General features: G+C 50.5%; 1 protein-coding gene across 2 annotated transcripts; it reads right to left on the reverse strand.

Annotated features, from left to right (window-relative positions):
• Window positions 1–130: 130 nt before the first annotated feature.
• Window positions 131–23,531, reverse strand: Ttc38 (tetratricopeptide repeat domain 38). Of its 2 annotated transcripts, none has more exons than XM_040754029.1 (14): window positions 23,406–23,531; window positions 22,664–22,741; window positions 21,447–21,528; window positions 19,870–20,041; window positions 17,377–17,550; window positions 15,159–15,234; window positions 12,416–12,535; window positions 10,665–10,724; window positions 9,299–9,337; window positions 6,812–6,893; window positions 5,455–5,620; window positions 4,894–4,901; window positions 4,449–4,522; window positions 131–1,969 (listed from the first exon to the last, which is right to left on the reverse strand). In XM_040754029.1, exons 1-13 carry the CDS (start codon window positions 23,424–23,426, stop codon window positions 4,461–4,463), a joined length of 1,140 nt encoding a protein of 379 aa, XP_040609963.1. In that variant the 5' UTR covers window positions 23,427–23,531; the 3' UTR covers window positions 131–1,969; window positions 4,449–4,460. The 2 variants fall into 2 exon arrangements, with proteins under 2 accessions (XP_040609963.1, XP_005067118.1); XM_005067061.4 differs by having other exon boundaries at window positions 4,742–4,901.
• Between the last annotated feature and the right edge of the window lie 1,785 nt (window positions 23,532–25,316).

Genomic DNA, 25,316 nt, shown 5'->3' on the forward strand with positions numbered 1-25,316 from the left:
CCAGCCTGCTGAAGTGTTAGATCCCAGCATATGCAAGTTCACCAACCCTTCTCTTTGTATCATATCAATTCCTAGTAGATGTTCAGTAAAGCATAGCCCTAAATTAATAATTAACTAATTACATTTCCTCTTGGCTTTTAAAATATACCTTTATTCCCTTTTTGTCAATGTGTGAGTATGTACATGTAAGCTGGTGCCTACAGAGGCCTGAAGAGGGTGTCAGATCCCCTGAGGCTAGAGTTACAGGCAGGCAGTTGTGAGCTGCCACACGGGTGCTGGGAACTGAACCCTGGTCCCCTAGAAGAGCAGCAAGTGCTCTTAACCACGGAGCCATCTCTACACACACACACACACACACACACACACACACTTTCTCTTTAAATTAGTGATCTGTCCCTGGTAGAGTCATGCCCTCCTCCATTGAAGCTTACACGCCTACACACCGGCTTTTACAGGCAGGTCCTCAGTGGAAACCACTGAGTGGCTGGGTGATACAGAGCTCACACTTCCTGACCAGAAAGAAATCATAGCAGAAAGCGGTACAACAGCAAAGGCAGGTACTGAGGGCTGTGGGGCAAAGAGAAGGCGCTGTCACCAGCCCACAGGAAGGCTGGGAGGCTTCCTGAAAGAGGGAGCAAGGCTCCTACTTCCTGGGTAAATCCTGTATTATTTGGAATAAGGTTAAAAAAATCATGAGGAGCCCTCCATCTCCCCCCTCCCCCCACGAGCCCCTTGGTGCCTGTCTTAGGCTGCGGGGTAGAGAGACAGTACCTTTAAAATCTCATGACAATTACGCAATTTCTTGACTTGCTGCCCCACCCACTGAAAATTGAAGGAGAAGCCTATCTCCCCAGGACCCAACCCAAACCTGGCATCCAGGAGATGCTCTGAGGTGTCCACAGGAGTGAGTGATCAAAGGAACCCATTAAAATAATGTCCAGAATCTGTTCAGGACTGAGCTGACTGGGCAAAGCTCGGGAGGTCTGCCGACCTCCGTGTCCCCCTGGGAGACCTACCTGCCCATTAGTCCACACTAACGCGGGAACTGAAGGAGCCTGAGGAGCATCTTTGCATTTGCACCCCCCCCTTCCGGAGAGCAGCAACAAGCCTCCCAGGAGGGCTGTCCTGTCATGCACCCAGGGATGTGTTTACTCTCGTGGCGGCCATGTCAGTGTTGTGGTTATTTGCCACAGCAGAGCAGATCCGGGCTCAGTTCTCAGACTCACTCAGAAGAGCAGACTCAGAGCCCCATCCCTCAAGCTTCACTCCCATATGCAGTTTACAGAGAAGCTCCAGGTGGCACCACCAACCCCCCCCCAACCATCCTTCCCCTCATCTTTGGAGAGGGTGGCAAGTGCTGCAATCTAGGGCTGATAGCCAAAACCAATGAAGCAGAGTCCCCTCCCCCTCAAAAGGAAAAGCCTCTGCTGGCTGGGACCCCAGGCAGCTCTCACTGGAATCCTTCCCAGGGACAGTGGGACCTGTGTAGAATATAAGGAAAACTAAATGAAAAGGTTTCACTAGTGCCAGGTGTGTGTGTGTGTGTGTGTCTGTCACGTGTAGACCTCCCAGCTGAGCTCGTTACACCTTTACCCTGCCTGCCAGCAGCAGAACAAGAAAACACAAAGGCATCTGCAAATAATAGCACTGCTTTGGTTCTGGAGGTTTAAAAATGCATGTTGGCCCTGAGAGGAATTCTGAATATCCACTCAAAATTAACTTGTGTCCCTCATTTCTACTAAACTACTGATCTGGAAAATTCTACTTTATCCTCTGACAATCAAGTCCAGCTGTTTCCTAACCCTAACCCAACCAGACAGTCAACCTAAAGCCAGGAGGTCAGTGCTGAGCTGTAGGCCAAGGACCTGGCCTGGGTTACTGCATGAGATGGGCAGTGGCTGCCTTGCGGATGAGCCGCTCAGTCAGGGGTGAGTTGGGTTTCAAGGCATCACGCTCCATCAGAAGGCTCCTGTGGAAACACACAAGAGTTTTTGTTATAGAACCTTCTAGAAGGATGTGGGAGCATGACTGGTGGGAGCAAATGGGTACAGCCAGCTGGACAGTACTTTGATTCTGCCTTAGAGACAAACACTAGAGATAAGGACTCCAGTGTAGGGCTGTCACTGTGGCTTGCCTGTCTCAGGGGACCTCATAGCTCATGCTGCTGTCACAGCCTAACGCTGAGGACCAGAGGGAGAAGAGACATGGCGTGTGGCAGGAAGTCACATGTGAAATGGGTCCAGGAAAAGCAAGCGAAAGAATAGGTAGGTGCGTAGGGAAAGCGTTCATTTGAAGAAAGCAAGAGCAGAATCCATCAGAGGTAAAGCCCCCCTGCTGTGGCTGACTCTTGACACCCTTGACGCCCTCAGCATCAGCATGACTTAGGAGGTAGGACCCTTACCGTGGGATTTGTGTATAAGGAACACAAGGGAATCTGTCCTCTAAGTGCTCAGGGAAAGCCAAGACATAGCAAGAAGCTCTGAAGCCAGGAAGAGGGGCACACCAGAAACTGAATCCTGCTGGGTCCTGATGCAGGACATTTCAGAGAACTGCAAGATAAGATGAGTCTGGTGTGTGAACAAACCACCATGCTTGTGTTTGGTTTATTTTGGTAACACCCTGAGGACATTAAGATAGAGATAGATTAACAATGATGGGTTTAACTGGGCATTGGCCTTTAATCCCAGCACTTGGGAGGCAGAGGCAGGCAGATCTCTGTGAGTTCAAGGCCAGCCTGGTCTACAGAGCCAGTTACAGGACAGCTTCCAAAACAATACAGGGAAACCCTGTCTCAAAAAAACAAAATAACAACAACAATAAAAAATGATGGGTCTGTGGTGAGTGAGTGAGGTTAAGGGGCTGGGGCTTGGTACACAGGCAGGGGACAACACCACAGCCAGGGTAGAAATGTATCAGCCTGCTTTCTGCTGCTATAACAAAATATCCAAGGCTGGGTGCTTTGTAAAATTAAAGGTTTTATTTAGCTAGGTTTCAGAGACTGGAAGTCTAAGACAGAGGCCCTATCTGGCTCCAGATGAGGCTACTTCTCTGGGTGAACAGGGAAGAGAGGCAGAAAGGCAAATGACTGCATGCAGATGAGGTTGAGCAAACTGAGTGACTTCGCTCTACACCACTGTCCTTGGAGAGCATTAGCTAGGGCCCCTGGAGAATGACTTTAATATTTTCTGAGAGTGTGTGCGGCCCCAGGACCCCATTCCAGGAGTCCTCTCAACTCTCTTCCCCTTCTCAACAATTCCAAACTGGGGAACACACGTCTAGCACACGGACCCTAAGAGGGTCGTACACAAACCATCCCAAACCACAGCAGAGGGCTTTTGCCTGTGCAGGGATGGACTGCAAAGGGGGGCAGGCACTTGGAAGGAATGCCCGACCCTGCAGTGCCTTCCCAGGCAGCTGTGCGGCCTCTCTCCCCTGCACTACCTCCTATGTAGGACGTAAGCTGTGTCACATCTACTCCAGGGTGGGCCACACTGCACCCTAGAGTCTGCCTCAGCTCAACCCTCAGCCCCCTCCTCTGTCCACAGAGCCCACATCCTCCTTGCTGTGCCCACAGGCCCCACTTTTTACTAACAGCAGGTCCCCCAGGGGGCTCGACCACGACAACATCACATGGGCTTTCTGTATCTGGACATGGAGTGACAATGGACAGGGGCATGTCCACGATATTTCTGAGTTCAGAGTAGTTCAAATGTTCCTAGGCATCACCTGTACTGCTGAGGGTCTGGCCCAAAGGCCAGGGCACCTGCCTAGACCTCTTCTCACAGGACAGGGTCCCAGGGCTCCTCTCCTTGGCAGGGTGGGTGGTGAGCCAGGGGAAGAAAGGATAATGGCTAAGGCTATAGGAGTTCCTCCACTGGGTGTCCCAGACACCCCCAGTTTCTAGGTCTGTGGCTTTCTCTCCTAACCAGGGCCACGGGCTAAGTGCATTGGGCATTTAGTCTCCCTCCACATCTCCACAGGACATCCTATGCTCCTCCACCCCCTCACCAGATCCACCATCATCCTCTCCACCCAAACTATCCAGATATTTTGTGTGATGAACTGTTCTGTGCCCCATGGAACCCATATACCCACCCACTCAGTGCTGTGTCCCACTGAGGCCTAAAGGGGAAGAGAAAAAAAGAGACAGTGTGTCCCAGGCAGAGGGCATAGCACACGCAAGGACCTGAGAACAGGTGTCGTAGCTACCTGTGCAATTTAGCATGGCTAAAATGGGAAGTAGGCAGGGGAGGCAGGAGGCTGGGAAAAAGGCTGTCCCCCCTTTGTCAAGTTGAGCCTGCTAATAAGTGAGAACCAAATGCCCAGTTTGCCTCCTGCTTTCTGAACCCCAAAAGCAGAAGCGTACATATCAAGGCAGATGCATGCATAGGGAAATCATGTATAGGGTACCAGCCCAGGCCTGGCTGTAGGAAGGGCCAAGTGCTCACCGGGCCACATTCTTATGAACACTGGAGGTGCAGTTGATGGCGGCATGAATCAGCAGCTGGTTGAAGACGTCTCTCTATGAAGTCAGTTAGGCAAGTTAGGCACCTGGGATGCGGATCAGGGAGGGGTCCCCAGCCCAAAGGAACCACTGAGACAAACACCACCCTCATCACATCCCCCGGTGTCAGTGTGAAACAAGAATACTCATACCCCATGAGTGCTGGCTACACAGGAGACACCTGGCTGCTGGGCAGTGCTCTCCAGCCCCCTGGGTTCCTGTATGTAGCTGGCTCACCTGGGCGTTGCTGCCCCCAATCTGGACAATTCGGTAGCGGATTGGCAAGAGAAGTTCTAGGACTCGGTCAGGACTCCCGTTCTCAGCCTCCACAAGGGCCTGGCACAGGGGCAGCCCCACATCTTGTGCCAACTGATGCTGGCAGTTCTCACCTGGGGACCTGTCACCAAGACCAAAGCTCAGTATCCACTTTACAAAGGGCCTTTCACAGCTGCCTGATGGCACTCTGAGGGAAACAGGAGGCAGAAGCATCTGCCCAGTGTAGGGAGACGACCTGGCTCCCTGTCCCCAGCCTCAGTTTGCCCCTCTGGAAAGTGGTGTAACAGCACAGTGGAGAAATCAGGACTGCAGACATTGCAGGCAAAGCCTGGGCACTAACAGCCAGTGCTACTGTGGTTACCAAAGAATGTGTCGGTAGTAACCTGTCTTCCCAGGCCACCCTTGTCAGCTCAGAAGGCACCATTTCCAACAGATAAAGAAACTGAGGCCCAGAGCAAGGAAGATGCCAACCGGACCCTTGGAAGTCAGATACCCATGAAATACACGCCTGCATGGGCGCCCACCTTGGGGACACCCACCTAGAAGCATGGATATCTTCAAGCTGTGGTCACCAGCAGGACCTTACTCTAAGGTTTCCCCGAGAAGCCAGGGTGACCCCTGTACTCCTTCACCCTCTCAGCTGGCAGACTTCTTGGACTCGGGGTGTCACATACTCGCTGGCCTCCTGTAGGGTAGTCAGCAGCTCCTGTGTGGTCTGGAGGTCCCGTGCGCCCAGGGAGGCCATCAGGAAGTGAGCGTCATTGAACAGAAGGATGTGGTCTCGGGTGTGCTTCTTAGTCACAGGTAGGACAGCCTGCCACCGCTGGCCAAGGGACACCCCTGGGGACCAAAAGAGGAGCCAAGGGCTTGGTATAAGGCAGCCCTGCACCCATGTCCCTCAGAAGCCCATCGATCTTGTCCTGGTGAGAAGTCAGGTGACTAGGGCCACCAAGACCTATGCTCTCCTTGTTTTCCTAGAGAAGCAACAAACCCATGAGGTAAAAGAAAATTTGAAAAATGGTCAAAGGTTATGAAGCTATTCCTAGGCCCCTTCCAGACCCCCCAAAAACATGTTTTAAATTTTCTTTATGTAATCACCAATCTAGTACCTGTGGAGAGATGACTCGGCAGTTAAGAGCACATGGGTTCGGTTCCCAGTTTCGACATGGTGGCTCACAGCCTTTTTCTAGCTCCATATCCAGGGAACCCAATGCCCTCTTCTGACCTCCATAAGCACCAGGTACACAAATACATGCAGACAAAATACACACACACACCAAAAATATTGTTTCAAGTCTAGTACCTGATTCACAATGGGCATTCAATAAAAGCCAGTGGTATCAATAAATAACACTCTTCTTAAGTTTGAATTTTCTGGCTCTAGAAATTCATTCCCTACCTTTGCCCCAGACTCCAGCCTCCCACCTCCTTTTCTTCCCTCTTGGTCCTGGAATGCTAGATTAGCTTTCTTCTCTAGGGCATCTCCATCCGCCCAGAGGGCCCTAGGTCTGTTTCTCGCCTATCAAATGGAACAGTGAGCGCCAGGCGGTGGTGGTGCATCCCTTTAATCCCAGCCTTCCTTAGCATCTCTCTCTGTGGGGCGTCATCTGACCCTCCAGGCATGGGCAGGAAGCCAGCCCCGTCAGGGCAACTGTGAAGCCTAAGGTGACAAGCTGAGAAGCCTCTGCAATGTCAGAGTTGGGAAATCATCACCTCCCGTGATCTGGGAAAAGAGGCATCAGCCAGTCGCCAGCTGCCACGTGTGCCCTGAAAGGCCTGCCAGGCAGGCTCTGGGAAAGGCAAAGCTCAGAGCCTAAGGCCACTACACCAAGGGGGTGGGGGTGGAGAATGGGATAAAGAGCAGCTGAGGCTAGGTCAGTTGCCTTGGACTGGCACAGAGACAGCAGCATAAGCTGGCATGCAAAGCTATAGCTAGGCCCATTCATCCCGAGACCTGTGGTTCTGGCACCCGCCCTAAGACCAGCAATCCCATTTTCTCTCGTTGTGTAAGGAGAGAAGACACGCAGTTACCTTCCATCTGAAGACGGTAGAGCATGGAGCAGCTGTCCACCACATCCAGCATGGCGCCACTGGCCTGCAGGCTGGGGAGGATCTGAAAGACAAGGGCCATGGGAGGCCAGGCTCAGAGGGCCAAATAATGACAGCGACATGAGTACAGCCAGAGTTCCCATCTGAGCCACGCCTGTGACCTGCACAGAGAAAGCTCTCAGCAAACAAAAGCTATAAGCGTCCCAACCACCCGAAGCAATGTCCTTGTCACTTCTCATCCTTCGTGCTAAGATCAAGTGCAGGACCACAGCGCCTACTAGGGGACTGTGCAGCTGCGGGTGCCAGAATGTATGAGGGACACACACACACACACACACACACACACACACACACACACACACACACACACACACACACACACGAGCCCACTGCACTGTTTGCCAGGGTTAGTGCTAGGACCTGTCAACTGCCACCCCCAGCCCCACTCTGGAAGGAGACTCCTGTCTTGCCTCGCCATGTTTCTAGATTCGACTTTGTTCACCAGGAGACCTGTATACACCTCAGAGCACACAGTGCGTGTCACCCCCCATTTCTTTTCTAAGAAGCTGATTGTGGCAGGAGAACTCGTCCCAGGGACCCTTGTCTGCTAAGTGTCTCTCTTGTGTTCAGACCCCCCCACATCATGAGCACCCTGTGCCAAAATTTTATTATGAAGCCCTCACTTGGGAGTTCCTCCTTTCAAAGCATGCTCAAGGGGTGAGAGGAGAATTTGAGTTTGGGGAGAGGACAAGGTTCCAGAGGTGACAGATGGGATGGGGCTTACTGTAATACTACACAATTTATCATCACCACCACCACCACCATCAGTATTTTATACATGTGAGTGTTTTGCCTGCATGTACGTCTGTGTACCACATGTGTGACTGATGCCCACAAAGGCCAGAAGTAGGCACCTTGTTTCCTGAAGCTGGAGTTACAGATAGTTGTGAGCTACCATGTGGGTGCTGGGAATTGATTCTGGGTGCTCTGGAGCAACAGTTGGTACTCTTAAACATTGACTCATTTCTGTAGCCCCACACTTTTTTTTTCTTCCTTTTTTATGTAACACTAGGAGTTGAGCATAGGATCCCAAGCATGCCACACAAGTGCTCTAACACTGATATCCCCAGGCCTTTTTTAAAACTTTTGATTCTGAGACAGTCTCATTAAGTTATCCAGGCTAGCCTTGAGCTCACTTGGTAGCCCAGATATACCTTGAGCTTTCAAATCCTCCTGCCTCAGACTCCTAAGAAGCTAGGATTCCAGATCTGTAGCACCATGGTTTGATTAAGTTTTGTAGCATAGATTTTAAAACAGTAAAAACAGACAGGAGTCTGGAGAGATGACTCAATGGTTAAGAGCACTGGCTGCTCTTCCAGAGGGTCAGGGTTCAATTCCCAGAAACCACATGGTGGCTGACAATCATCTGTAATGATGCCCTCTTTTGGCCTGCAGGCATACATGCAGACAGAACACTGTATACATAACAAAATAAATAAATAAACTATCTAAACTCCAGTTTTAGGGGGTCTGGCCCCCTCTTCTGATCTTTGCAAACACCAGGCATGCATGCAGTGCACATACATACAAGCAGGCAAAACACTGGTGAAGCCAAACCTGATTTAATGCCTGGGACTCACATAGTACAAGGAAAGAACTGACTTCTGCAAGTTGTTCTCTGACTTTCATATATACATATATATATATATATACATATATATACACATATATGTGTGTGTATGTATATATATATGTCATAGCATATATACACATACAAAATTAATGTGGTTTTTTATTTTGAGAAAGGGTCTTACTGTGTAGCTCTGGCTGTCCTGGAACTCACTATATAAACCAGGCTGGCCTCAAACTCAGAGAGATCTGTCTGCCTCCTGAGTGCTGGGATCAAGGAGTGTACTATAGGCCTGGCTCTGATTTAAAAAAAAATCTATATATATATGTATGTGTGTGTGTGTGAACAAGCCTAGTGGTAGTGGTGCACACCTTTAATCCCAGCACTCAGGAGGCAGAGGCAGGAGATCTCTGTGAGTTCAAGGTCAGCCTGATCTACAGAGAGAGAGTTCTAGGACAGCCAAGAGCTACACAAAGAAATTCTGTCTTGAAAAAACAACAACAACAACAACAAAAGAAAGAAAAAAAGAAAAGAAAAAGAACAAAACCAAACCTCCTATGGACAGATGAATTACCTCACTAAGAATATCCATCTGAAAGGACCGTGACAGTCAGAGATTACCTTAGCCATGTCAACCTCCAAACCCCGTGGGTGAACAGTAAGCAGAGACTCCATGGTACGTGGAGTCAGAACATGGCTCTTGACAAGAGCCAATTCCACGGAGTCTGGGGGCTTCCTCCCACCATTTTCTCTGGCTGGGACAATGCCAACAGGCCCAGAGGCTACGAGAGACAAGCTGACCGCAGCAACGAACCATAAACAGTGTGAGTTGCACTTACATGGTTGTCATAGATGGTTAGCGCAGCCTCGTATTCTCCCTGCAAAGGTGAAATTGCTGTGCTTAACATCTGCAGAAGTCAAAAGGAGATACACTAGGAATAGCTGGCCAAGGTCCCCACTAAGGGAGATGGGCAGGGCCCAGTGGGAACCCAGTGTGGAGAAAGGAGGTGGGCCCAACCTTTGTGCCATGGGGTCTCACCTTGCATGTATTTTTATCTCTGGGCATCTTAGAAGCCTCCATGTCTTTCTCTATGGTAACAGTACTGCAAGAAGCGCCCTGACAAATGGGTCACTGCCCATCCCCACCACCTGTCCCCACTCCCTCTTGTCGTAGAATTATTTCTGGTGCTGTAAGTCCAATTTGAGACCCTCCCTGTACCCCAAGCAGTAAAGACGCACTTGGTTCCAAACCACCTGTAGTGGTATGACAGTATGCACTGTGGGCTCAGATGTTTGAATATGTGGCCCCCAGTTGGTGGCACTGTTTGTGCAGGCTTAGGAGGTGTGGCCTTGCTGGAGCATGTCACTGGGAAGGGGAGGGGCTTTGAGAGCTTAAGGCTTCACTTTCTCTCAGTCCATGTTGCTTTGTGCCTGGAAGATGTGGAGCTCTCAGTGTCCAGTTCCTGCATCCATGTTTGCAGCTAGCTGCCATGCTTCCCCACTGTGAAGGAGGCTCTCATGCCTCTGGGGACAAATAAACCCTTCCCCTCCACAAGTTGCCTTGGTCACGGTGTTTTATCACAGCAATAGGAAAGTAACTACTAAGCCACACGAGCCCCACTTGCCAAGAGTGAAAAATGTCTCTGAGGAGCTCAGCATGCAAGGCTCTTGGAATGTGAATACCGTATTGCGTTAGACACCATCTGTGCTGGGCACTTTATGTCATCTGAGAGGAGGGAACTTGAGTTAAGAAAACACCTTACTTGTAGGCAAGCCTGTAGGGTATTTTCTTAATTAGTGATTGATGGGGGAGGGCCCAGCTCTCTATAGGTAGAACCACTCTGAGCTGGTGGTCCTAGGTTCTATAAGGAAGCAGACTGAGCAAGCTGTGATGAGCAAGCCAGTAAGCAGCACCCCTCCATGGCTTCTGCATCAACTCCTGCCTCCAGGGTCCTTCCTTCCCTGTTTGAGTTCCTGTCCTGGCTTCCTTCAGTGATGGACTACAATGTGTAAGTGTAAGCCACATAAACCCTTTCCTCCCCAACTTGCTTTTGGTCATGGTGTTTCATCACAGCAATAGAAACCCTAAGACACCATCTTTTGTACCAGTACACAAAGGTGCAGCATGGAAGTCAGACACATACCATAGGCTCTTCTCTGGACATCTGCCCTGGGTGAGACAAGCCAAAGAGGCAAACATCCTACCTTTTCGATCAAGTACAGGGCCCAGTGCCAATAATTATGGCAAGCGAGCATGTCAGAGTCCTGCAGAAAGAATGAGAGAAAGTCTGAGCTCTGAGGTCTGGGCCTAAGAGTTCAGTTGGTATCATGAATGAACCCCTGGGTTCAATCTCCAACACTGAATAAACTAGGTATGGTGGGTCACACCCGTGATCCCAACACGCACTGTGATCCCAGTGCCGTAGAAATAGAGGATCAGAAGTTAGAGTTTGGGCTGGGGAGATGCTCACTTGGTACAATGTTTGCTGTGTAAGCACTGAAGAGCTGAGTTTGACTCCCGCACCTACGTAAAAGCTGGACATGATGGTGTGTGCCTGTAACCCCAGGGGGAGCCTGGAGGTTTTCTAGCCAGCTAGTCTTGCCTAATCCGTAAGCTCCAGGTGCTAGGGAAGAGACTGCTCAAAAAACAAGGTAGATGGCAACTGAGAAATGACTGTGGCTTCCACAAGCACATATATACATGTGCACTTACACCAACATACATGTTCAAACACATAGGTATACACACACACACACACACACACACACACATGTGGCTGTGTGTGTGTTCTGGGGGAGGAATATGGAGGAAGGGAGCCAGGCCAGCTGGTGGACAGGGCCAACTAGTGCTCCACACCCTACCCACAAAATCTTGCAGTATCTGCCTGGGGAACCCCAGGAAAAAGTAGCCTCTCTGGCTTTAGGTTCCTGGTGGACCCTAGAATTTTCCAGACCCTGGGCATCTTTAGAATGGGCTGCATGTTCATAAGCCTCCCAGTAAGCCAGCTGCACCTAGAACCATGCCTGGAGATGCCGGGAGCTGGCTTGGCTACCAGTCACAGTCCTAGCCTAGGGAACTGCTCAAGAGGGATGCTGGTGGTCACTGCATCCAGCCTGGACTGCTCAAGAGGGATGCTGGTGGTCACTGCATCCCGCCTAGGGAACTGCTCAAGAGGGATGCTGGAGGTCACTGCATCCCGCCTGGACTCTGAGGCACTGAGTATCTATTACTCAGTGGTAGGCCCTGGTGAGGGCTTGCTTCCCTAGCTGGTGGTACCCTTGGAGCCTGCTATGGCACAGAAGGACAGGGCAGCAAGGACACCAAAGGCAAGTCCAGTGAAAACAGGCACACCCGGAGGAAGAAGGACCACCACAGCTAGTGGGCCAGGAGGACATGGCCCTAGAGGGGGCACCAGCCAGTCAGGAGCAGGGAAGAGCACAGTGGGGAATATGGAATAGGGGCAATGAGGCCGAAGAGTGTTCAGGCCATGGAAAGGGTCAGGCTAAGCACCTGGGGTCCGACTCACACTAATCCCCATGTGCTGCCCCTACATCAGTGGACCATCATCCCATCAGCCTGCCTCTTCCACCTACTGCATCATGTGGTTCAGAAGGCCACTCCATCATCCCATGTGGAGCCTGCAGGCAGCAGCAGAAGCACATGCAACTCAGGGCCCTAAACATGCCCACCCTTGCTGGGCTCTTATTTCCCCAGTACCCTTTGGGTCCATTCTTTGATAGCAGACCCCAATTGTACACTTATAAAATGCTAGCAGATGTTGTAGTGTTGTGGAGCTCCCAGAGGATGCTTGGCTGTCAAGGATGCCTCTGAGCGGATCCTAAGCTCCCGGGGAACTAAGCCACATCTATGAGTCCCACCCAGCAAGCCTTGGTGGAGTTCCATGTATCAGACTGGGTCGTCCAGCAGATGACCACCACCAAGACTCAACTCATACCTTCCAGTGGCCTTCGGTGTGCTGCATGAACTCCAGCCCATCTTTGACCTCTGCTCTCATCTCATGTATGTGGGCAATAGTGTGCACTGACCACGCATCTGTCGGCTCAATAGATAAAGCCTGCATGAGGTAGGAGATGGGAGGACAAAGAAAATGGAGGTTAGCCTGGCTGCCTGGGCCCAATAAGAGTAAGGGTGGGATTGGGCTCTAACCAGAATAATTACAATCCCGACACCAGCCCCATTTCCTACATACCTGGGGGGGGTATCAATGTATGCCCTACCCACCACAGCAGGCTGATGCCCTCACAGATGAGGAAACTAGAGCTCAAGGGGGCCAGGACTTGCTTCTGGGTACACACCCCAGTCATTTGCAATATGCTACCCAGGAGCTCTATGCTTCAGTTTCCCATGATGGCTTCCAGGGCTGCCTTCCTTTCAGGGCTATGAGAAGTGTTGACTTTGACATCCTTTTGTGGTGAACGACAAGAGGCTGCCCCTCCCACTTATACTCTGGAGATGGACACAGGTGGCTTCCTGAGTTAGAAGCAACCGGTTCTAGCGACACTGTTGTTAATGACAAAATCTACACGAGCCCTGAGCTCCACAGTGAGGCAGAGGGACACATGGACTGACTCCTTCTTCCTTGCCCATCTATTAACCAGGTCAGTTCATGTCTATGGAGCACCCCCTAGTGCTGCGACACGAAGCAGTGAACCGGGGTTCACTGCGACCCCATCACTGGCTCCTGCTCAGAGCCCCACACCAAATCGAGGGCCCCTCAGGCCTGCTTCTGCACAGGCCTGACACTTGCAGCAAGGGTTTTGGCAACATGTCCCCAGTGGTCTCTGGCCCCTGCTTCTGCCCCTCTGCTTTCACAGTCTTGTCCACTCCATGTGGGAAGACAGGGGTCACACAACATGTTTGGAAGGCCTTGGGGCAGAGAGCCTGAGTACTAGGACAGCTGGGGACATGGCAGGGTGCAGCCTGGGCATGGCTGAACATCCCGCTAAGGAACACCTCTAAGCGTCTGCTTTCACACAGGGTAGCTGAGAACTAGGACTCAGCCCTGTTCTTTCTGACCAGCACCCTCACTCACCTGGAGCCCTTGCATGGTTCCCTGGGATACTCCAACTCTCTGCCTACCCCTCATGCCTGAGGTTGACCTGCTGGGATTACTGTCACCTTGTGAGGTCACTGTAGTTCAGTGGAGCCTGGTGCTATCCACCCTTGCCTTGTAGAAACCTGGGGAACACAGCTATAGCCTCGTTTTCGTATCTAGCAACTGTCTGTGGGGGCTGGAGCTAAGGTCAGTGTGGCCTATAGGTGGAGCAAAGGGCAGGGAAGAGCAATGGGTGGGGGTGCTACTCTGCCACATCTTGTTTCTTGGAAGACTTGAGTCTGCATCCTTGGTCATCTCTCTTTGGAGTCAGCTTGTCACAGTGCCACTCAAAGCTCCTTCAACGGCTCTGCTGTCCTCCAGATGCCTAGGTGGTTCCCCCCACCAAACAGCCTTCCTGTGACTTAGCCACAGACGGGCTGGCTCTCTGGCTATCCTGATCATAGAGCTTAGATGGCCAAGAAGCTACCTGGAGCCCTCAGGGCTGACTCGGAGCTAAAGAAAACCAAAACCAAACAAAAAGCCCTCACCTGATCCCTCAATCTGGATTGCGTCTGATTTAGACAACATTCAGACACCCTGAGGATGCTGTCCTGAGGAGGGGGCACTTCAGGCCAGCTGAGGCAATGCCTGGTTCGGGAGCCATAGCAGAGTTGCAGGGAAAGCAAGATCTAGTCCAGGCTGTTTAAAAGACAGGCGTGTGTCAGCTGGCCTAGGTAACAATCTGACCCCTGAGCTTTGTCACCATGGGAGGGCTCTGCCTAGCCTCTCTCTGAGCTGCAGCTCTCTTGTCTGGGCACCAAAATGTTTAACAGTGTGGGCAGAGACCATTGGCAGGAGCAGGAGTGCACAAGTTCCAGTTGTGAACCTGGACCAAGAGCATATGCCACCCTCTATGCATGGCAATACCTCCTTGCACCTTAGTTTCTATTTCTATTCTTGCAAGGACAAGAGTGGCAGAGAAGGACTCCCAGAGCCTGAGCTATCTCGCACCCAGGGCTGTCATTTGACCCTTGCTTCAGGCCTACAGGAAGGGAGTCCCCAGAACTCCAGATCAGCAAACACATCCCAGCAGAATACAGAATACAGGGCCTGAGGCTGAAGCACCTAGCATGATCCACACTGGCTCCACCCCTCCCACTGCTAAGCAACCAGAGTGGTAAGTGATAGCTAAGAGACAAGCCTGTGGGCAGGACAAAGATGCCCCACACACAGTCAGGGAGAAAGAACATAACAAGATCAGGCCCCGACCTTTGAAATCTCCACCCACCTCAAGCCTCGTGGGGCATGGCTAGATCCGGTGGAAAGGTAAAACTCATGGAGGAACAATCACGACTTGCATGGCTCTCCTATAGTGCTCCAGTCCCAGTTGGCCCTGTGGCTGTAGAGCCAACTGGGATTCACAGAAACACAGAGCCACCACTCTGGTAACTCCTGAGTATAAAGAGCCGCCACCTCCCTGAGTCTCACTGCCTCATCTGTTCCAGGGACCTTGGGAGGCTTAGAAGAGTGCTGGGACAGGCGGCTGCTTTCCCTAACAACAGCCCCTCCCAAGAAGACACTCGGTCCTCAAATGAGGGGCCATACCTTGAAGGGCTTCACGGCTTGAGAAGGGCCCACTCACCTCTTTGGCAAGCTTTTGTGCCTGATCATAGAAGTTGGTTTCCATCAGTCCGAAAGAATAGATGCCTTTCACATAGCTGAAAACAGAGAAAAGACTTCAGTATCCCTGGGAAACCATCAGAGCAAGTGGGATGGAGTCCCCCGCAGGATTGGCTGGAGTCCACACACCCAGGGCGTGTATGTGACTGTGTTTGGACACAGGGACTTCACAGATGGAACAGAGGTAAGACACAGTGAGTGGCAATCTGATCACTGTTGTCCACTTCGTTAAAAGGCCGTGCAGAGCTGGTGTCAAGGAAAAGGGATTTGCTGACACCCTGATTCTGCTCAGGCCTTAGGCAAGAGTCAGCAATGAAAGTTTGACTCATGGCCCCAACCCAGAGAGGAGCTGGCTCAGCAGTCTTCTTTTTGAGCTTCCTTTAGTTCAAAGATCTATTTTCTCAGACATCAATGCAGGGTCTCTTTCACGGAGGATGACACAGTCTATTCACACCTTCCTGGGAAGCCTGGCACTCTGGATAGCTCCTCTCAGGCTTCTGTGCACCATTCTTCACCCAGCCTGGGAGCACCCACTCACCAGCCCGCTACCTCACAGAACTCATTCCACAGCCCTGGTTGTCTGGCTCACCCTTCATTCTGGCCCACATTCTCTGAATGACCACATACTTGCACTTCTCATCAGGCACCCAGGCACTGAGCCCCAAGACTCAGGTCACAGGTCACCAACGGGCTCTACCCTGTGTGAGCAAAGACAGAAGCTGCTATCTAGGGCTCCAGTGTCACTTTTACTGTCACACAGGGGCAAATGGCAGCTTTTACTGGAGACCAGTGACTTGCAGGTGATTTTTAAAAATATCTACCACTCAGGAAGCAGAGGCAAGCTGATCTCTGTGATTTTGAGGTCAGCCTGGTCTACAGAGCTTGTTCCAGGTCAGCCAGGAAGGGCTACACAGAGAAACCCTGTCTCAAAATACGAACAAACAAACAAATTTACCAAGAGCTTGTGGAAGGTCAGGTACTATTAGCTTGTGAGTTGTTTAATCATCCATTTGGCTGAACCATGGTACCTGGATCTGTGATTAGGCACCATTCTAAGGGTCACCACAAAGGTATTTATATCAGATGTGTGCTGTGGAATTATCCTTCTGTACACTGTGAACATGTATTACTATCATGGTTAATAAAGAAGCTGACAGGCCTGCAGCAAGGCAGGACAAAGTTAGGCTGAACAACCAAACTGAGGATACTGGGATGAAGAAGGGCAGAGTCAGAGGAGATGCCAGCCAGCCACCGAGGAAACAGAATGTGTAGAAAATGAGGTCACAAGTCAGGAGCCACATGGCAAAGCACAGATAAGAAATATGGATTAATTTAAGTGTAAGAGTTAGCTAGTAACAAGCCTGAGCTATCGACCAAGCATTTGTCAGTAATATTAAGCCTCTGTGTTGGCTATTTAGGAGCAGGCAGTCAGGACAGGAAAGCTTCGCCTACAGGTGTGCTTTTAAATCAGTAGACTTAGAGACAAACAAGATTCTCAATAATATGGGGGTGGGTCTCATCCGATCAGGTGATGGTCATAGAGAAAAGTCCCAGAAAGAAAAGGATACTCTGCCTTCCAGGTTCCTTTAGATATGAAGAGGAAGTTGACTTTTTGGGGAATTTCTAGCCTGTCACCCTGCCCTAAAGGTTCTGAATTTTCTAGATGCTCCCTAGCTGCCCTCTGGAGAACACTCCTTTTCCTCATAGCCACTGGTGTATCCACAGGTCATTGCTCTAACCATCTTGAAAATAGACAAGGATGTGGTCACAGCACCCTTAGCCTTGTACAGATGAACAAGGAACAGCCAGGAGTGGTGGCTCATTTCCTGCAATCACAGCACATAAGATTGCCATGAATTTAAGGCCAACCTGGGTTACAGAATCAGATCCCATCGTAAAAAAGTAAAACTAATGATAGACATAAAGTTTGGGTATTAAGCTTTGCAGAATATAATATTGGGGATGCTTGTTAGTACAACAAAAAATGCTATCTGACTGATACACAGTGGTACCATCTTGTTCACAGGATGGGATGAAGATCAAATGAAGAAAAAGGATCCTTTTAAATTAGCAGCAAGAGTCTTGTTATCTTTAGGCTGGGGCCAATAGAGTTTCTATGCCTTTGGGGCAGAGGAGAGAGACTGAAGAATGAGATGATATGGCTTCTTGCTGGCATGTACCTGCTAAGGGGGACGTCAGGTGTCCAAAAGGGGTAAATTCGAGCCACAGAATCCCGCATCTGCTCCTGGAAGCCCAGATAGAAGTAGGCATCATGGGAAAACTTCAGAGCCAACATGTCTGTTGGGTGGTCCCGGAGGATCTGTTCCCAGAGATCACAGGCTTTTGGGAAGTTTCTGCAAGACAAGAACACGCTGAGCGTGAAGTCCATATCCACGCGGGGTGAAAAGCCATCCTATGTCACTATTAAGCAATTACATCTGGGGCTGGGGAGATGGCACAATAGGTAAGAGTGCTTGCTACACAGCATGAAGACCAGAGTTCAAATCCCCAGCAGCAGAGTAAAATTCAGGCAGGGCCATGCTCCTGTTACCCCAGTGGTGAAGAAAGAAGGGTTCGGGGGGCTTGCTGGCCACCAGTCTGTCTGAAAGACCGTGAGCTCTAGGTTCAGTGAGAGACCTTGTCTCAAGGAACAAAGATGGAGAGCGATAGGATGGGACACTTGACCATCCTCGTCTGGCCTCTGAGCACAAGGGCACATGCATATCTCACCAACACAGACGTGTGCACACACGACAACACACCCTGCACACAAAAATCAAATATATATATATATTATAGTTAAGTATGTGTGTCACACCTGGATCATGGAACTAAAAAGGAGTGCAATCTGAAGGGAGGAGGAAATACGAAAAGCAATGGACTATGTGTGACATGAAAGCAGAGGGGCATCTTGGGGGAGGAGGAAAATAAGCCAGAGTGGGGCTGGGGCTTGAGGACAGACAGCAGGGATGGTGGTGAGGAAAACAAGGTCTGGTAACACCCACTGCTTTGTATGCAATAGTAATTCATAAAAAGAGAAACTGTTTCTAACTGAGAAAAAGAAATTCCATCAAGAGCTAGGAATGTAGTTGGAGCTTGCTTAGCAGGCAGAGTTCTGGAGAGCCCACACCCAACACTGCACAGTTAAAAATGTTATAGACATACATATGTACTCACTTTCTATGTTAGGTTATACCTCATAAAATTCAAAACCCTGTGGGAAATTTTACCTTCTCACTCAACTTCAGGAAGAAAACCAGGGGACCTGGAGATGGCTCCGAGGTTAACAGCACTTGCTGCTTTCACAGAGGTCCCAGATTCAGTTCCCGGCACCCCTAGTACAGCTTAAAGCCATCTATAATGCCAATGGCGGGAGTGCTGGGGCCTTTTCCAGGTCTCCTTGGGCACCAGGCACATGTGATACACAGATATACATATAAGGAAAACACTCAAGACACGTAACATAAACAAATCTTTAAAAGAAGAAAGAGAAAACCAGGTTTGGTGTATATGTGTGTGTGGGAGGGTGTGGGGGGGTGTGTATGTTGCGCACGGAGGCCAGAGGACAACATCAGGTGTCCCCATCAATTGATCTCTCCCTTATTTCCATAGTCTCTCATTTGAACCTGGACCTTACCAATTCAGTCAGACTGGTGGGCCAATGAGCAGCAGGGATCTGCCTGTCTCTGCCTCCCCCTGGCTTTTTGCCTGGGTGCTGGGCATCTGGACTCAGATCCCTAAACCTGTGTAGCATGCATCCTATCAGCTGAGCCTTCTCTTCAGGATGGCTCACCTGTTCAAGCAGACAGAGGGACTACCCTGGAGGACTGTGGGAATGGAGGCAGGGAACCATCTGGAAGGTAGAGAGCTGATGCACACAGTGTTGGAATCCTGAACATACCCTAAAGACCTGTATGTTGAAGGCTGGGTGTCTCAGCCTGAGGTACTGCTGGGGAGTGGTGCAATCTTCCAGAGTTTGGGGCCTGGTGATGTTCTATTAGGTCACTGAAAGCATGCCTACGAGGGGAACATTGGGACCTTGGTCCCATCTTGACTTTCCTGACTGCTATGAGGTGAGCAGCTTCCTCTACTACCTATTACTACCATGAAGCACAAGCCATAGAGTAAGTGCCCAAGGACTGAAGCCTTTGAAACCATATGCCAAAATAAACCTTTCTTCCTTATAAATATATTGTCTCAGGTATTTCGTTACAACAGAAGGCTGACAAATACAGAGCAAGAAGCAAAAAGGTCAATTGTACCCTGGGCGTTGGTGGTGCATGCCTTTAATCCCAGCACTCCAGAGGCAGAGGCAGGTGGATCTCTGTGAGTTCCAGGCCAGCCTGGTCTACAGAGCGAGTTCCAGGACAGCCTCCAAAACAATACAGAGAAACCCTGTCTCAAAAAACAAAAACAAAAATAAAAAAACAAAACAAAACAAAAAGGTCAATTGTTTCCTTCTCTTTCCTAGATGCTATGATTAAAATAGTAACCATGTGAATGAACCATAGCTATTCTGAACCCTAAACTGGAAACCCTCGATAAATACTTCTTCATTCAGAATTCATTTGGGGAGGGGGGGTAGGGTGGCAGGCTGGTGAGACCCTTAACCCCTGAGGCATCACCTTGCACAAGCTCCGAGTCCCAACCCCCAGTCCAGTGAGGCCCCTCACCCCTTGGCAAACATCTCCACCGCAGACACATGTAGCTGCTCCCGAGGTGTCAGAGTCTGGGTCTGGGAAACCTCCATCATCGTCCTCACAGCCAGGTCCAGGTCTTTGTCCAGCTTCACGGAGCTTCCCGTGCCAATGAGCACAAGGCCGTTAGAGATGGCATGACCCATGGCTGACAGAAGATTGGAAGACAGCTGGTCACTCAACCTAGCCCAGCCCCACACTCCCAAGGTGTGAGCCATGCTGGGTACAGGTCCACTGTGTTCGAGGCCCTTATCAAAACCTGGATCTCAGCTAGCTGGGAGGCGCACTCCTTTAATCCTAGCATTCCAGAGGTAGAGGCAGGTGGATCTCTGTGAGTTCCAGGCCTGCCTGGTCTACAGAGTGAGTTCCAGGACAGCCAAGGGCTACACAGAGAAACCCTGTCTCACAAACACAAAACAAAACAAAACCCTGGATCTCAGCTCTGGCTTTCAGCAGGCAGGGGATGAAGAAGCACCTTCTAAGTAACTGAGGTAATTTTTTTTAAATTGGGCTTTCTGTTGAACTCCAAGGTCTGAAGCACTTCCCTCTACATTGACTGGCATTACTGCTATAACCAGCCCAGACCTCCCAGGATGCTCTGTGGACGCCATTCAAGGAGCTGAATCAACAAGGCCTTGGAGAACAGACTGTGTTCCCATTCCGCTGCCCTCACACATGATGGTGAGGATGGTGGTGCTTAGTGAAGGTGAGGTCTCAGGCCCCACCCATGCTTCCCAGCCCCATCTCCAGAAAAGAAGGGTGTCCCCTGATTTGCAGAACTGAATAACTGCCACTGGCCTAGAAAACAAACAAACAAACAAACAAAAACATAGTACTAGGATACTCCCAGCCCAGCTAGTGGACTCTGCTTGCAGAGTGGGTCCACTCTGACCACTAGCTGTCCCTGTGGCTGCATTTGGCTTGCCCTGCTTTTTTCCTGTCTCTCCTCATTCTGTCCTTGCCAGGATAATAGGGCCCTTGGCTTTAGCGAGGCCAGGCTGCTGCACGTGTTAAGAACATCCCTAACACCCATCTTCATCTTAGAAGTCTTCTCAAAGGCCAGGATCCTCACCCCACCCTCGGGCCACCCATCTTGGATTCTGAAATGTACTGGACTGACCTCCCGCAGCCCGCTGCATACGAGGCTTCCCATGAGCCAGGTTCAGTCTATCTCCATCCAGCTCTGGAGATGTCCGGGATCCTGAGACCCCTGACAAAGGTTTCAGAAGCCACCCCTTGTGTGCTAGGATTCTGGGCTTTAGAGCCAGCTAGACTCAGGTATGTGTCTCATTTCACTGCGCCCCGGTTTCCCCATCTAAGTAGTTAAATTGATGGTTTCGTCAAACTGATGATAACTAGAGAAAAGGTATCCTCATGGGAGCAACCATTGTTCCAAACACAAAAGTAGTTGTCATCACACCCTCCTCTGTGCAAGTGTCAGCTCAGTCACTGTCCCCAATATGTCCCATGCCCCTACCCCACCCCCGCCAAGTGAGTCCCCAGTGTCAGGGCGTGTGACCAATGCTCCTCTACCTAGGGAGAGCTTTACTCACCGAAAGTTGGGTCTGCTGCCTTGAGCTTTGACAGGCAGCCCTCGATGCCACCAAGACTCTTGTCGTTGGTCCACTTGACATACTGGAATGAGAAATACAAAATTAGTTTGTCTGAGTGGAGGCCTTAGATCGTATTGATGAAAGCATGTATCTAAACTTGGATTTTTTTGGGTGGGGGGTCAGGGCGCTGGAGTTCAAACTTGGGGTCTCCCATAAGCTCCACTGCTGAGGGAGTCCCAGATCTGAATTCTTTTTCTTTCAAGAACACTGAGCATTTTCTGGACTCTAATTCAAAGAAGGTATAACTTAATTGGTCTTCTAGGTGGAGATTAAATACACATGGTTGGGTGGCACCTCCTAGGGCTGGGGATGCCCACTGCCAGAAAAGAACTGTGGAAAAGCAGGTCCTTCCCAAGAGATGAGGTGCACCATGCCCCCTTCTTCAGCACCAAGGGGCACTCTGGAGTCACTTACACAATTCCTGCTTCATTTCTTTCAAAAATAACCATAGTAAGCCAGGTATGGACGCTGACATTCATAATCCCAACAATCAGGGGATGGAGTCAGGAAGCTTGCTGTAGGTTCCAGGTCAATCTGGGCTACAGTATGAGACCCAAGCAAACCAAAAGACCATGCCCGGTGCTCATTGCCATTAGAGACACAAAGGCTGGAAGATGGAAAGGCCAGTTTTTGCTTTCTATCTGTGTCTGCAGACTCAGGGGCACCTTCGCTCGGCCTCTGATGTACTGGATGACACTTGACTCAAACAGCCCCCCAATGTCCCACCTGGCAAAAAAGCTACTTGGACCATCCTTCTGAGACCCTGTCCCTTCTCCTATAAGCCCACAAGTCCCTGAACTACAGGATCCTTCACCGGTGTGAAGTGCCTGGGAATGGAGAAAGATCTTGGTCCAGCTAGCATGAAATGAGCCTCAGGACATGACCCCAGGCCTACATGGCAGAGCTCACAACAAATCCTCAGCAGGCCATAGTGGGACGCCGAGATGGCTCAGCATAATTCATTGCTGTCCATTCTTGAACTGGGAACCTTGTGATTAGGGCTAGTGGGGCTGGCAGAGACACTTCCCATATTGTTGGACCTCCGTAGCCAAGTGCATATTTTTACTGCAATGGGATTGACAGGGCATCCATCCACCAATCGAAAGCCCTCCTCAGAGCCCTCCAAGGAGGACACGAGTCTCTTGACACAGGCATACCTGGGTCAAGGTGGCATCAAACAGCTTGCAGGCTTCATTGCTTGTGGTTGAGAGCGCGAGCCCAGCATCCTTCCAAGCCTACACAACAGGGAAGGAACACCAGGGGCTTACTGAGCTGAGCCTCCAAACCCTTGGTTACCTGCCCCCCTGGAAAATCTCTAAGCGAGCCCAGTGAGGTGATGGGAGTTCCATTAGCAGGAGTGATGGGAAGCCTGGCCCTGGGTGTCTATCTCGAAGGATGTCTGGCTTGTGGATTGTCTAGCAAGATGTGTACTCCCTGCCAATACTGTGTGGGAGGAGTTGGACCAGTTGGAATTCCTTCAGATTATAATAGCTGCCCTCAGGGTGCAAAGTGCCAGTTGTTTCTCTAGGGCGTGGGACATGACCTTTAGTCCTGGCCAGCAAAGGTCTGCACCTCCCAGGACTTGGAAATTAGGCGTTGTGCTGCTTGCTCCTCCTTTCATCTTCCTTGTCTAAAAAGTGAGCTCAAGGTCCTGGCCCTGGATGGCTTCATACGAAAAGCTTCCTGGAGTTAAGCCCCGTGCATGAGCTTTCGCTGGTGTCCCCTGACTGCGAACCACTCGGTAGTCCCCTCCACCCTCAGCTGCAAAGGCACAGCGCCACCGCGCGCTCAGGACCAGGTCCTCTGCCTGACTCGGATGACCTGAAGCTTTGCTCCTGACTGCTCAGCGTTGGGCCAACTCCGGAACCCTGGAGGAGCCAGCCGAGGGGGTGTGCGTACCTTGCAGTCTCGAAGTGACATGATTGTGGTTTTGGTCAGCAGAGTGAGGGTCAGCTGGTTAAGGCTCTTGGAAGTCCCCAAGCCTTCCCGGGAAGTGAGGGTGTTGTTGATTGCGGAAGGGGGCGGGGCGAGGGCGGCAGAGCTCCCCGATCGCTCACTGGTGGCTTTGGATGCACGTGTCCTGCTCAGGACCCAAACCTACCCGCCCCTGAAACCGGGGGTGAGGAGAGGGTGTGGGAGGTGTGGGTGTGGGTTTGAGTAAGGAAGGGGAAGGAGGTGGGGTGAAGGGAGGACACACCTGGGCACCCTGGCGGTATTCCCCACCTAGGGTGCTCAGAACTAGCCTGGTGGCTCCAGCCCCTGCTACCAAGCCCCACATAGCTAGAGGTACCCAGCTTAGATTTGTGCTTCAGTCTCCTCCTTGCCCTCTAATGATGTGGGTGCTCTAGCCTCTCCTGGCCCGAGTCTCCCTCACTAGGCCAGAGGCCATCCGGAGGCTTGGGAGGCTTGGGAGCCCTGGGCCAGTGCTTGGAGTCCCATGCACCTTAGTCAAGAGCTGTACTACCGAGCTATATTCGCCCCAATTTTTTTTTCCAGTTTTGAGTTAGGATCTCACTAAATTGCCCAAGCTGATCTTAGATCAGCTTTGTAGCTTAGGTGGTGGGCTTTGAACTTGGGATCCTCTTGCCTAGAATTGTTACATTACTTGTCAATAATGCCTGACTGCATTACAAATCTGTCCCACCAGGCCTGGCTGTCACTTGAAAGTTCTAGGTAGCCTTCCTCCAACCTGCCAGCCTCGGGCACTCACACCTCAGCTTTTAGATAATTCCTCCCTGACAGTCTTCACCCATGAACTCCACTGCTGCCCTGGGCCAATACCCCTCCCTTCTCTGGGGCTTGGAGGATAACACAGTTCTCCTTGCTCCCTATAGAAGTTTCTACCCAGTGTGTGTGGGGAGTCAGGTGAGCAGGAAGGGTTCAGAAACAGATCCTGTCTTTGTTTACAATGTTGGTATTTTGTCATAGATTTTAGGTACTACTGTTCACTTTCAGAAGTAAATTAAAATACTGTTTTATATAAGTGCTGAAGAGGTACCCCCCCTTTTTTTCCTTAAAGACAATAGTCTCACCATATAGATCTGGCCGGCCTTGAACTCACAGAGATCCACTTGCCTCTGCATCCAGAGTGCTGGGATTACAGTTGTGTGCCTTCCCAGCTGGCATTGATACCATGTTAACAGCAAACATGGTTGGAGGTGACTCTAGTGTCTTTGGATTTGACAGTGGACTACTAGACACAGCACTGAAACGCCCACCACTAACAAAACGGATCAGTTGAACTTCACTAAATTAGCATATTTTCTGAACCAAAGGACACTTGTGAGAGCAAAAGTTACATTTTAAGTTTTAATTAGTATGCCTCAGAGATCCATGAAACAAAAATGCCTCTGATCTGCAAGCTCCTTGCCCAAGGACAGATGGCTCCTGAAATGCTGGAAGCTATTGTTTATGGGAGATAACAAGCCACATGTTTTCACTCCCCTCAGCAAGTTTGTTTGACCCATCAGCTAGGGTTGTGCTTGATTACATGTGGGCGGGAGGTTCACAGGCCGAAACTACGTCAGGATGTATGCTTGCCCCTGATTGGATACAGGCTCCAGGAACATAAAGATGTATGCTTGCCTCTGACTGGATCTGATGAGAAATGCAATGAATTATGGGTTTTCCTTCTTAAAGGGCTGCAAACCGTGACTCATGGCCATTTCCCAGGAACTTGGATGTGGACCTGGCCAGTATTTCATTAAAGCTTGCTTCAAATTTGGCTTTAAACTGTGGTAGTGGCCTTACTCTCAATCAGTGGGATTAACACACTATCAGAAAAAGAAAGGGAATATAGAATGGGAGAAA

This window comes from Mesocricetus auratus, unplaced genomic scaffold (genome assembly GCF_017639785.1).
Source record: "Mesocricetus auratus isolate SY011 unplaced genomic scaffold, BCM_Maur_2.0 Super-Scaffold_100010, whole genome shotgun sequence".
NCBI lineage: Eukaryota > Metazoa > Chordata > Mammalia > Rodentia > Cricetidae > Mesocricetus > Mesocricetus auratus.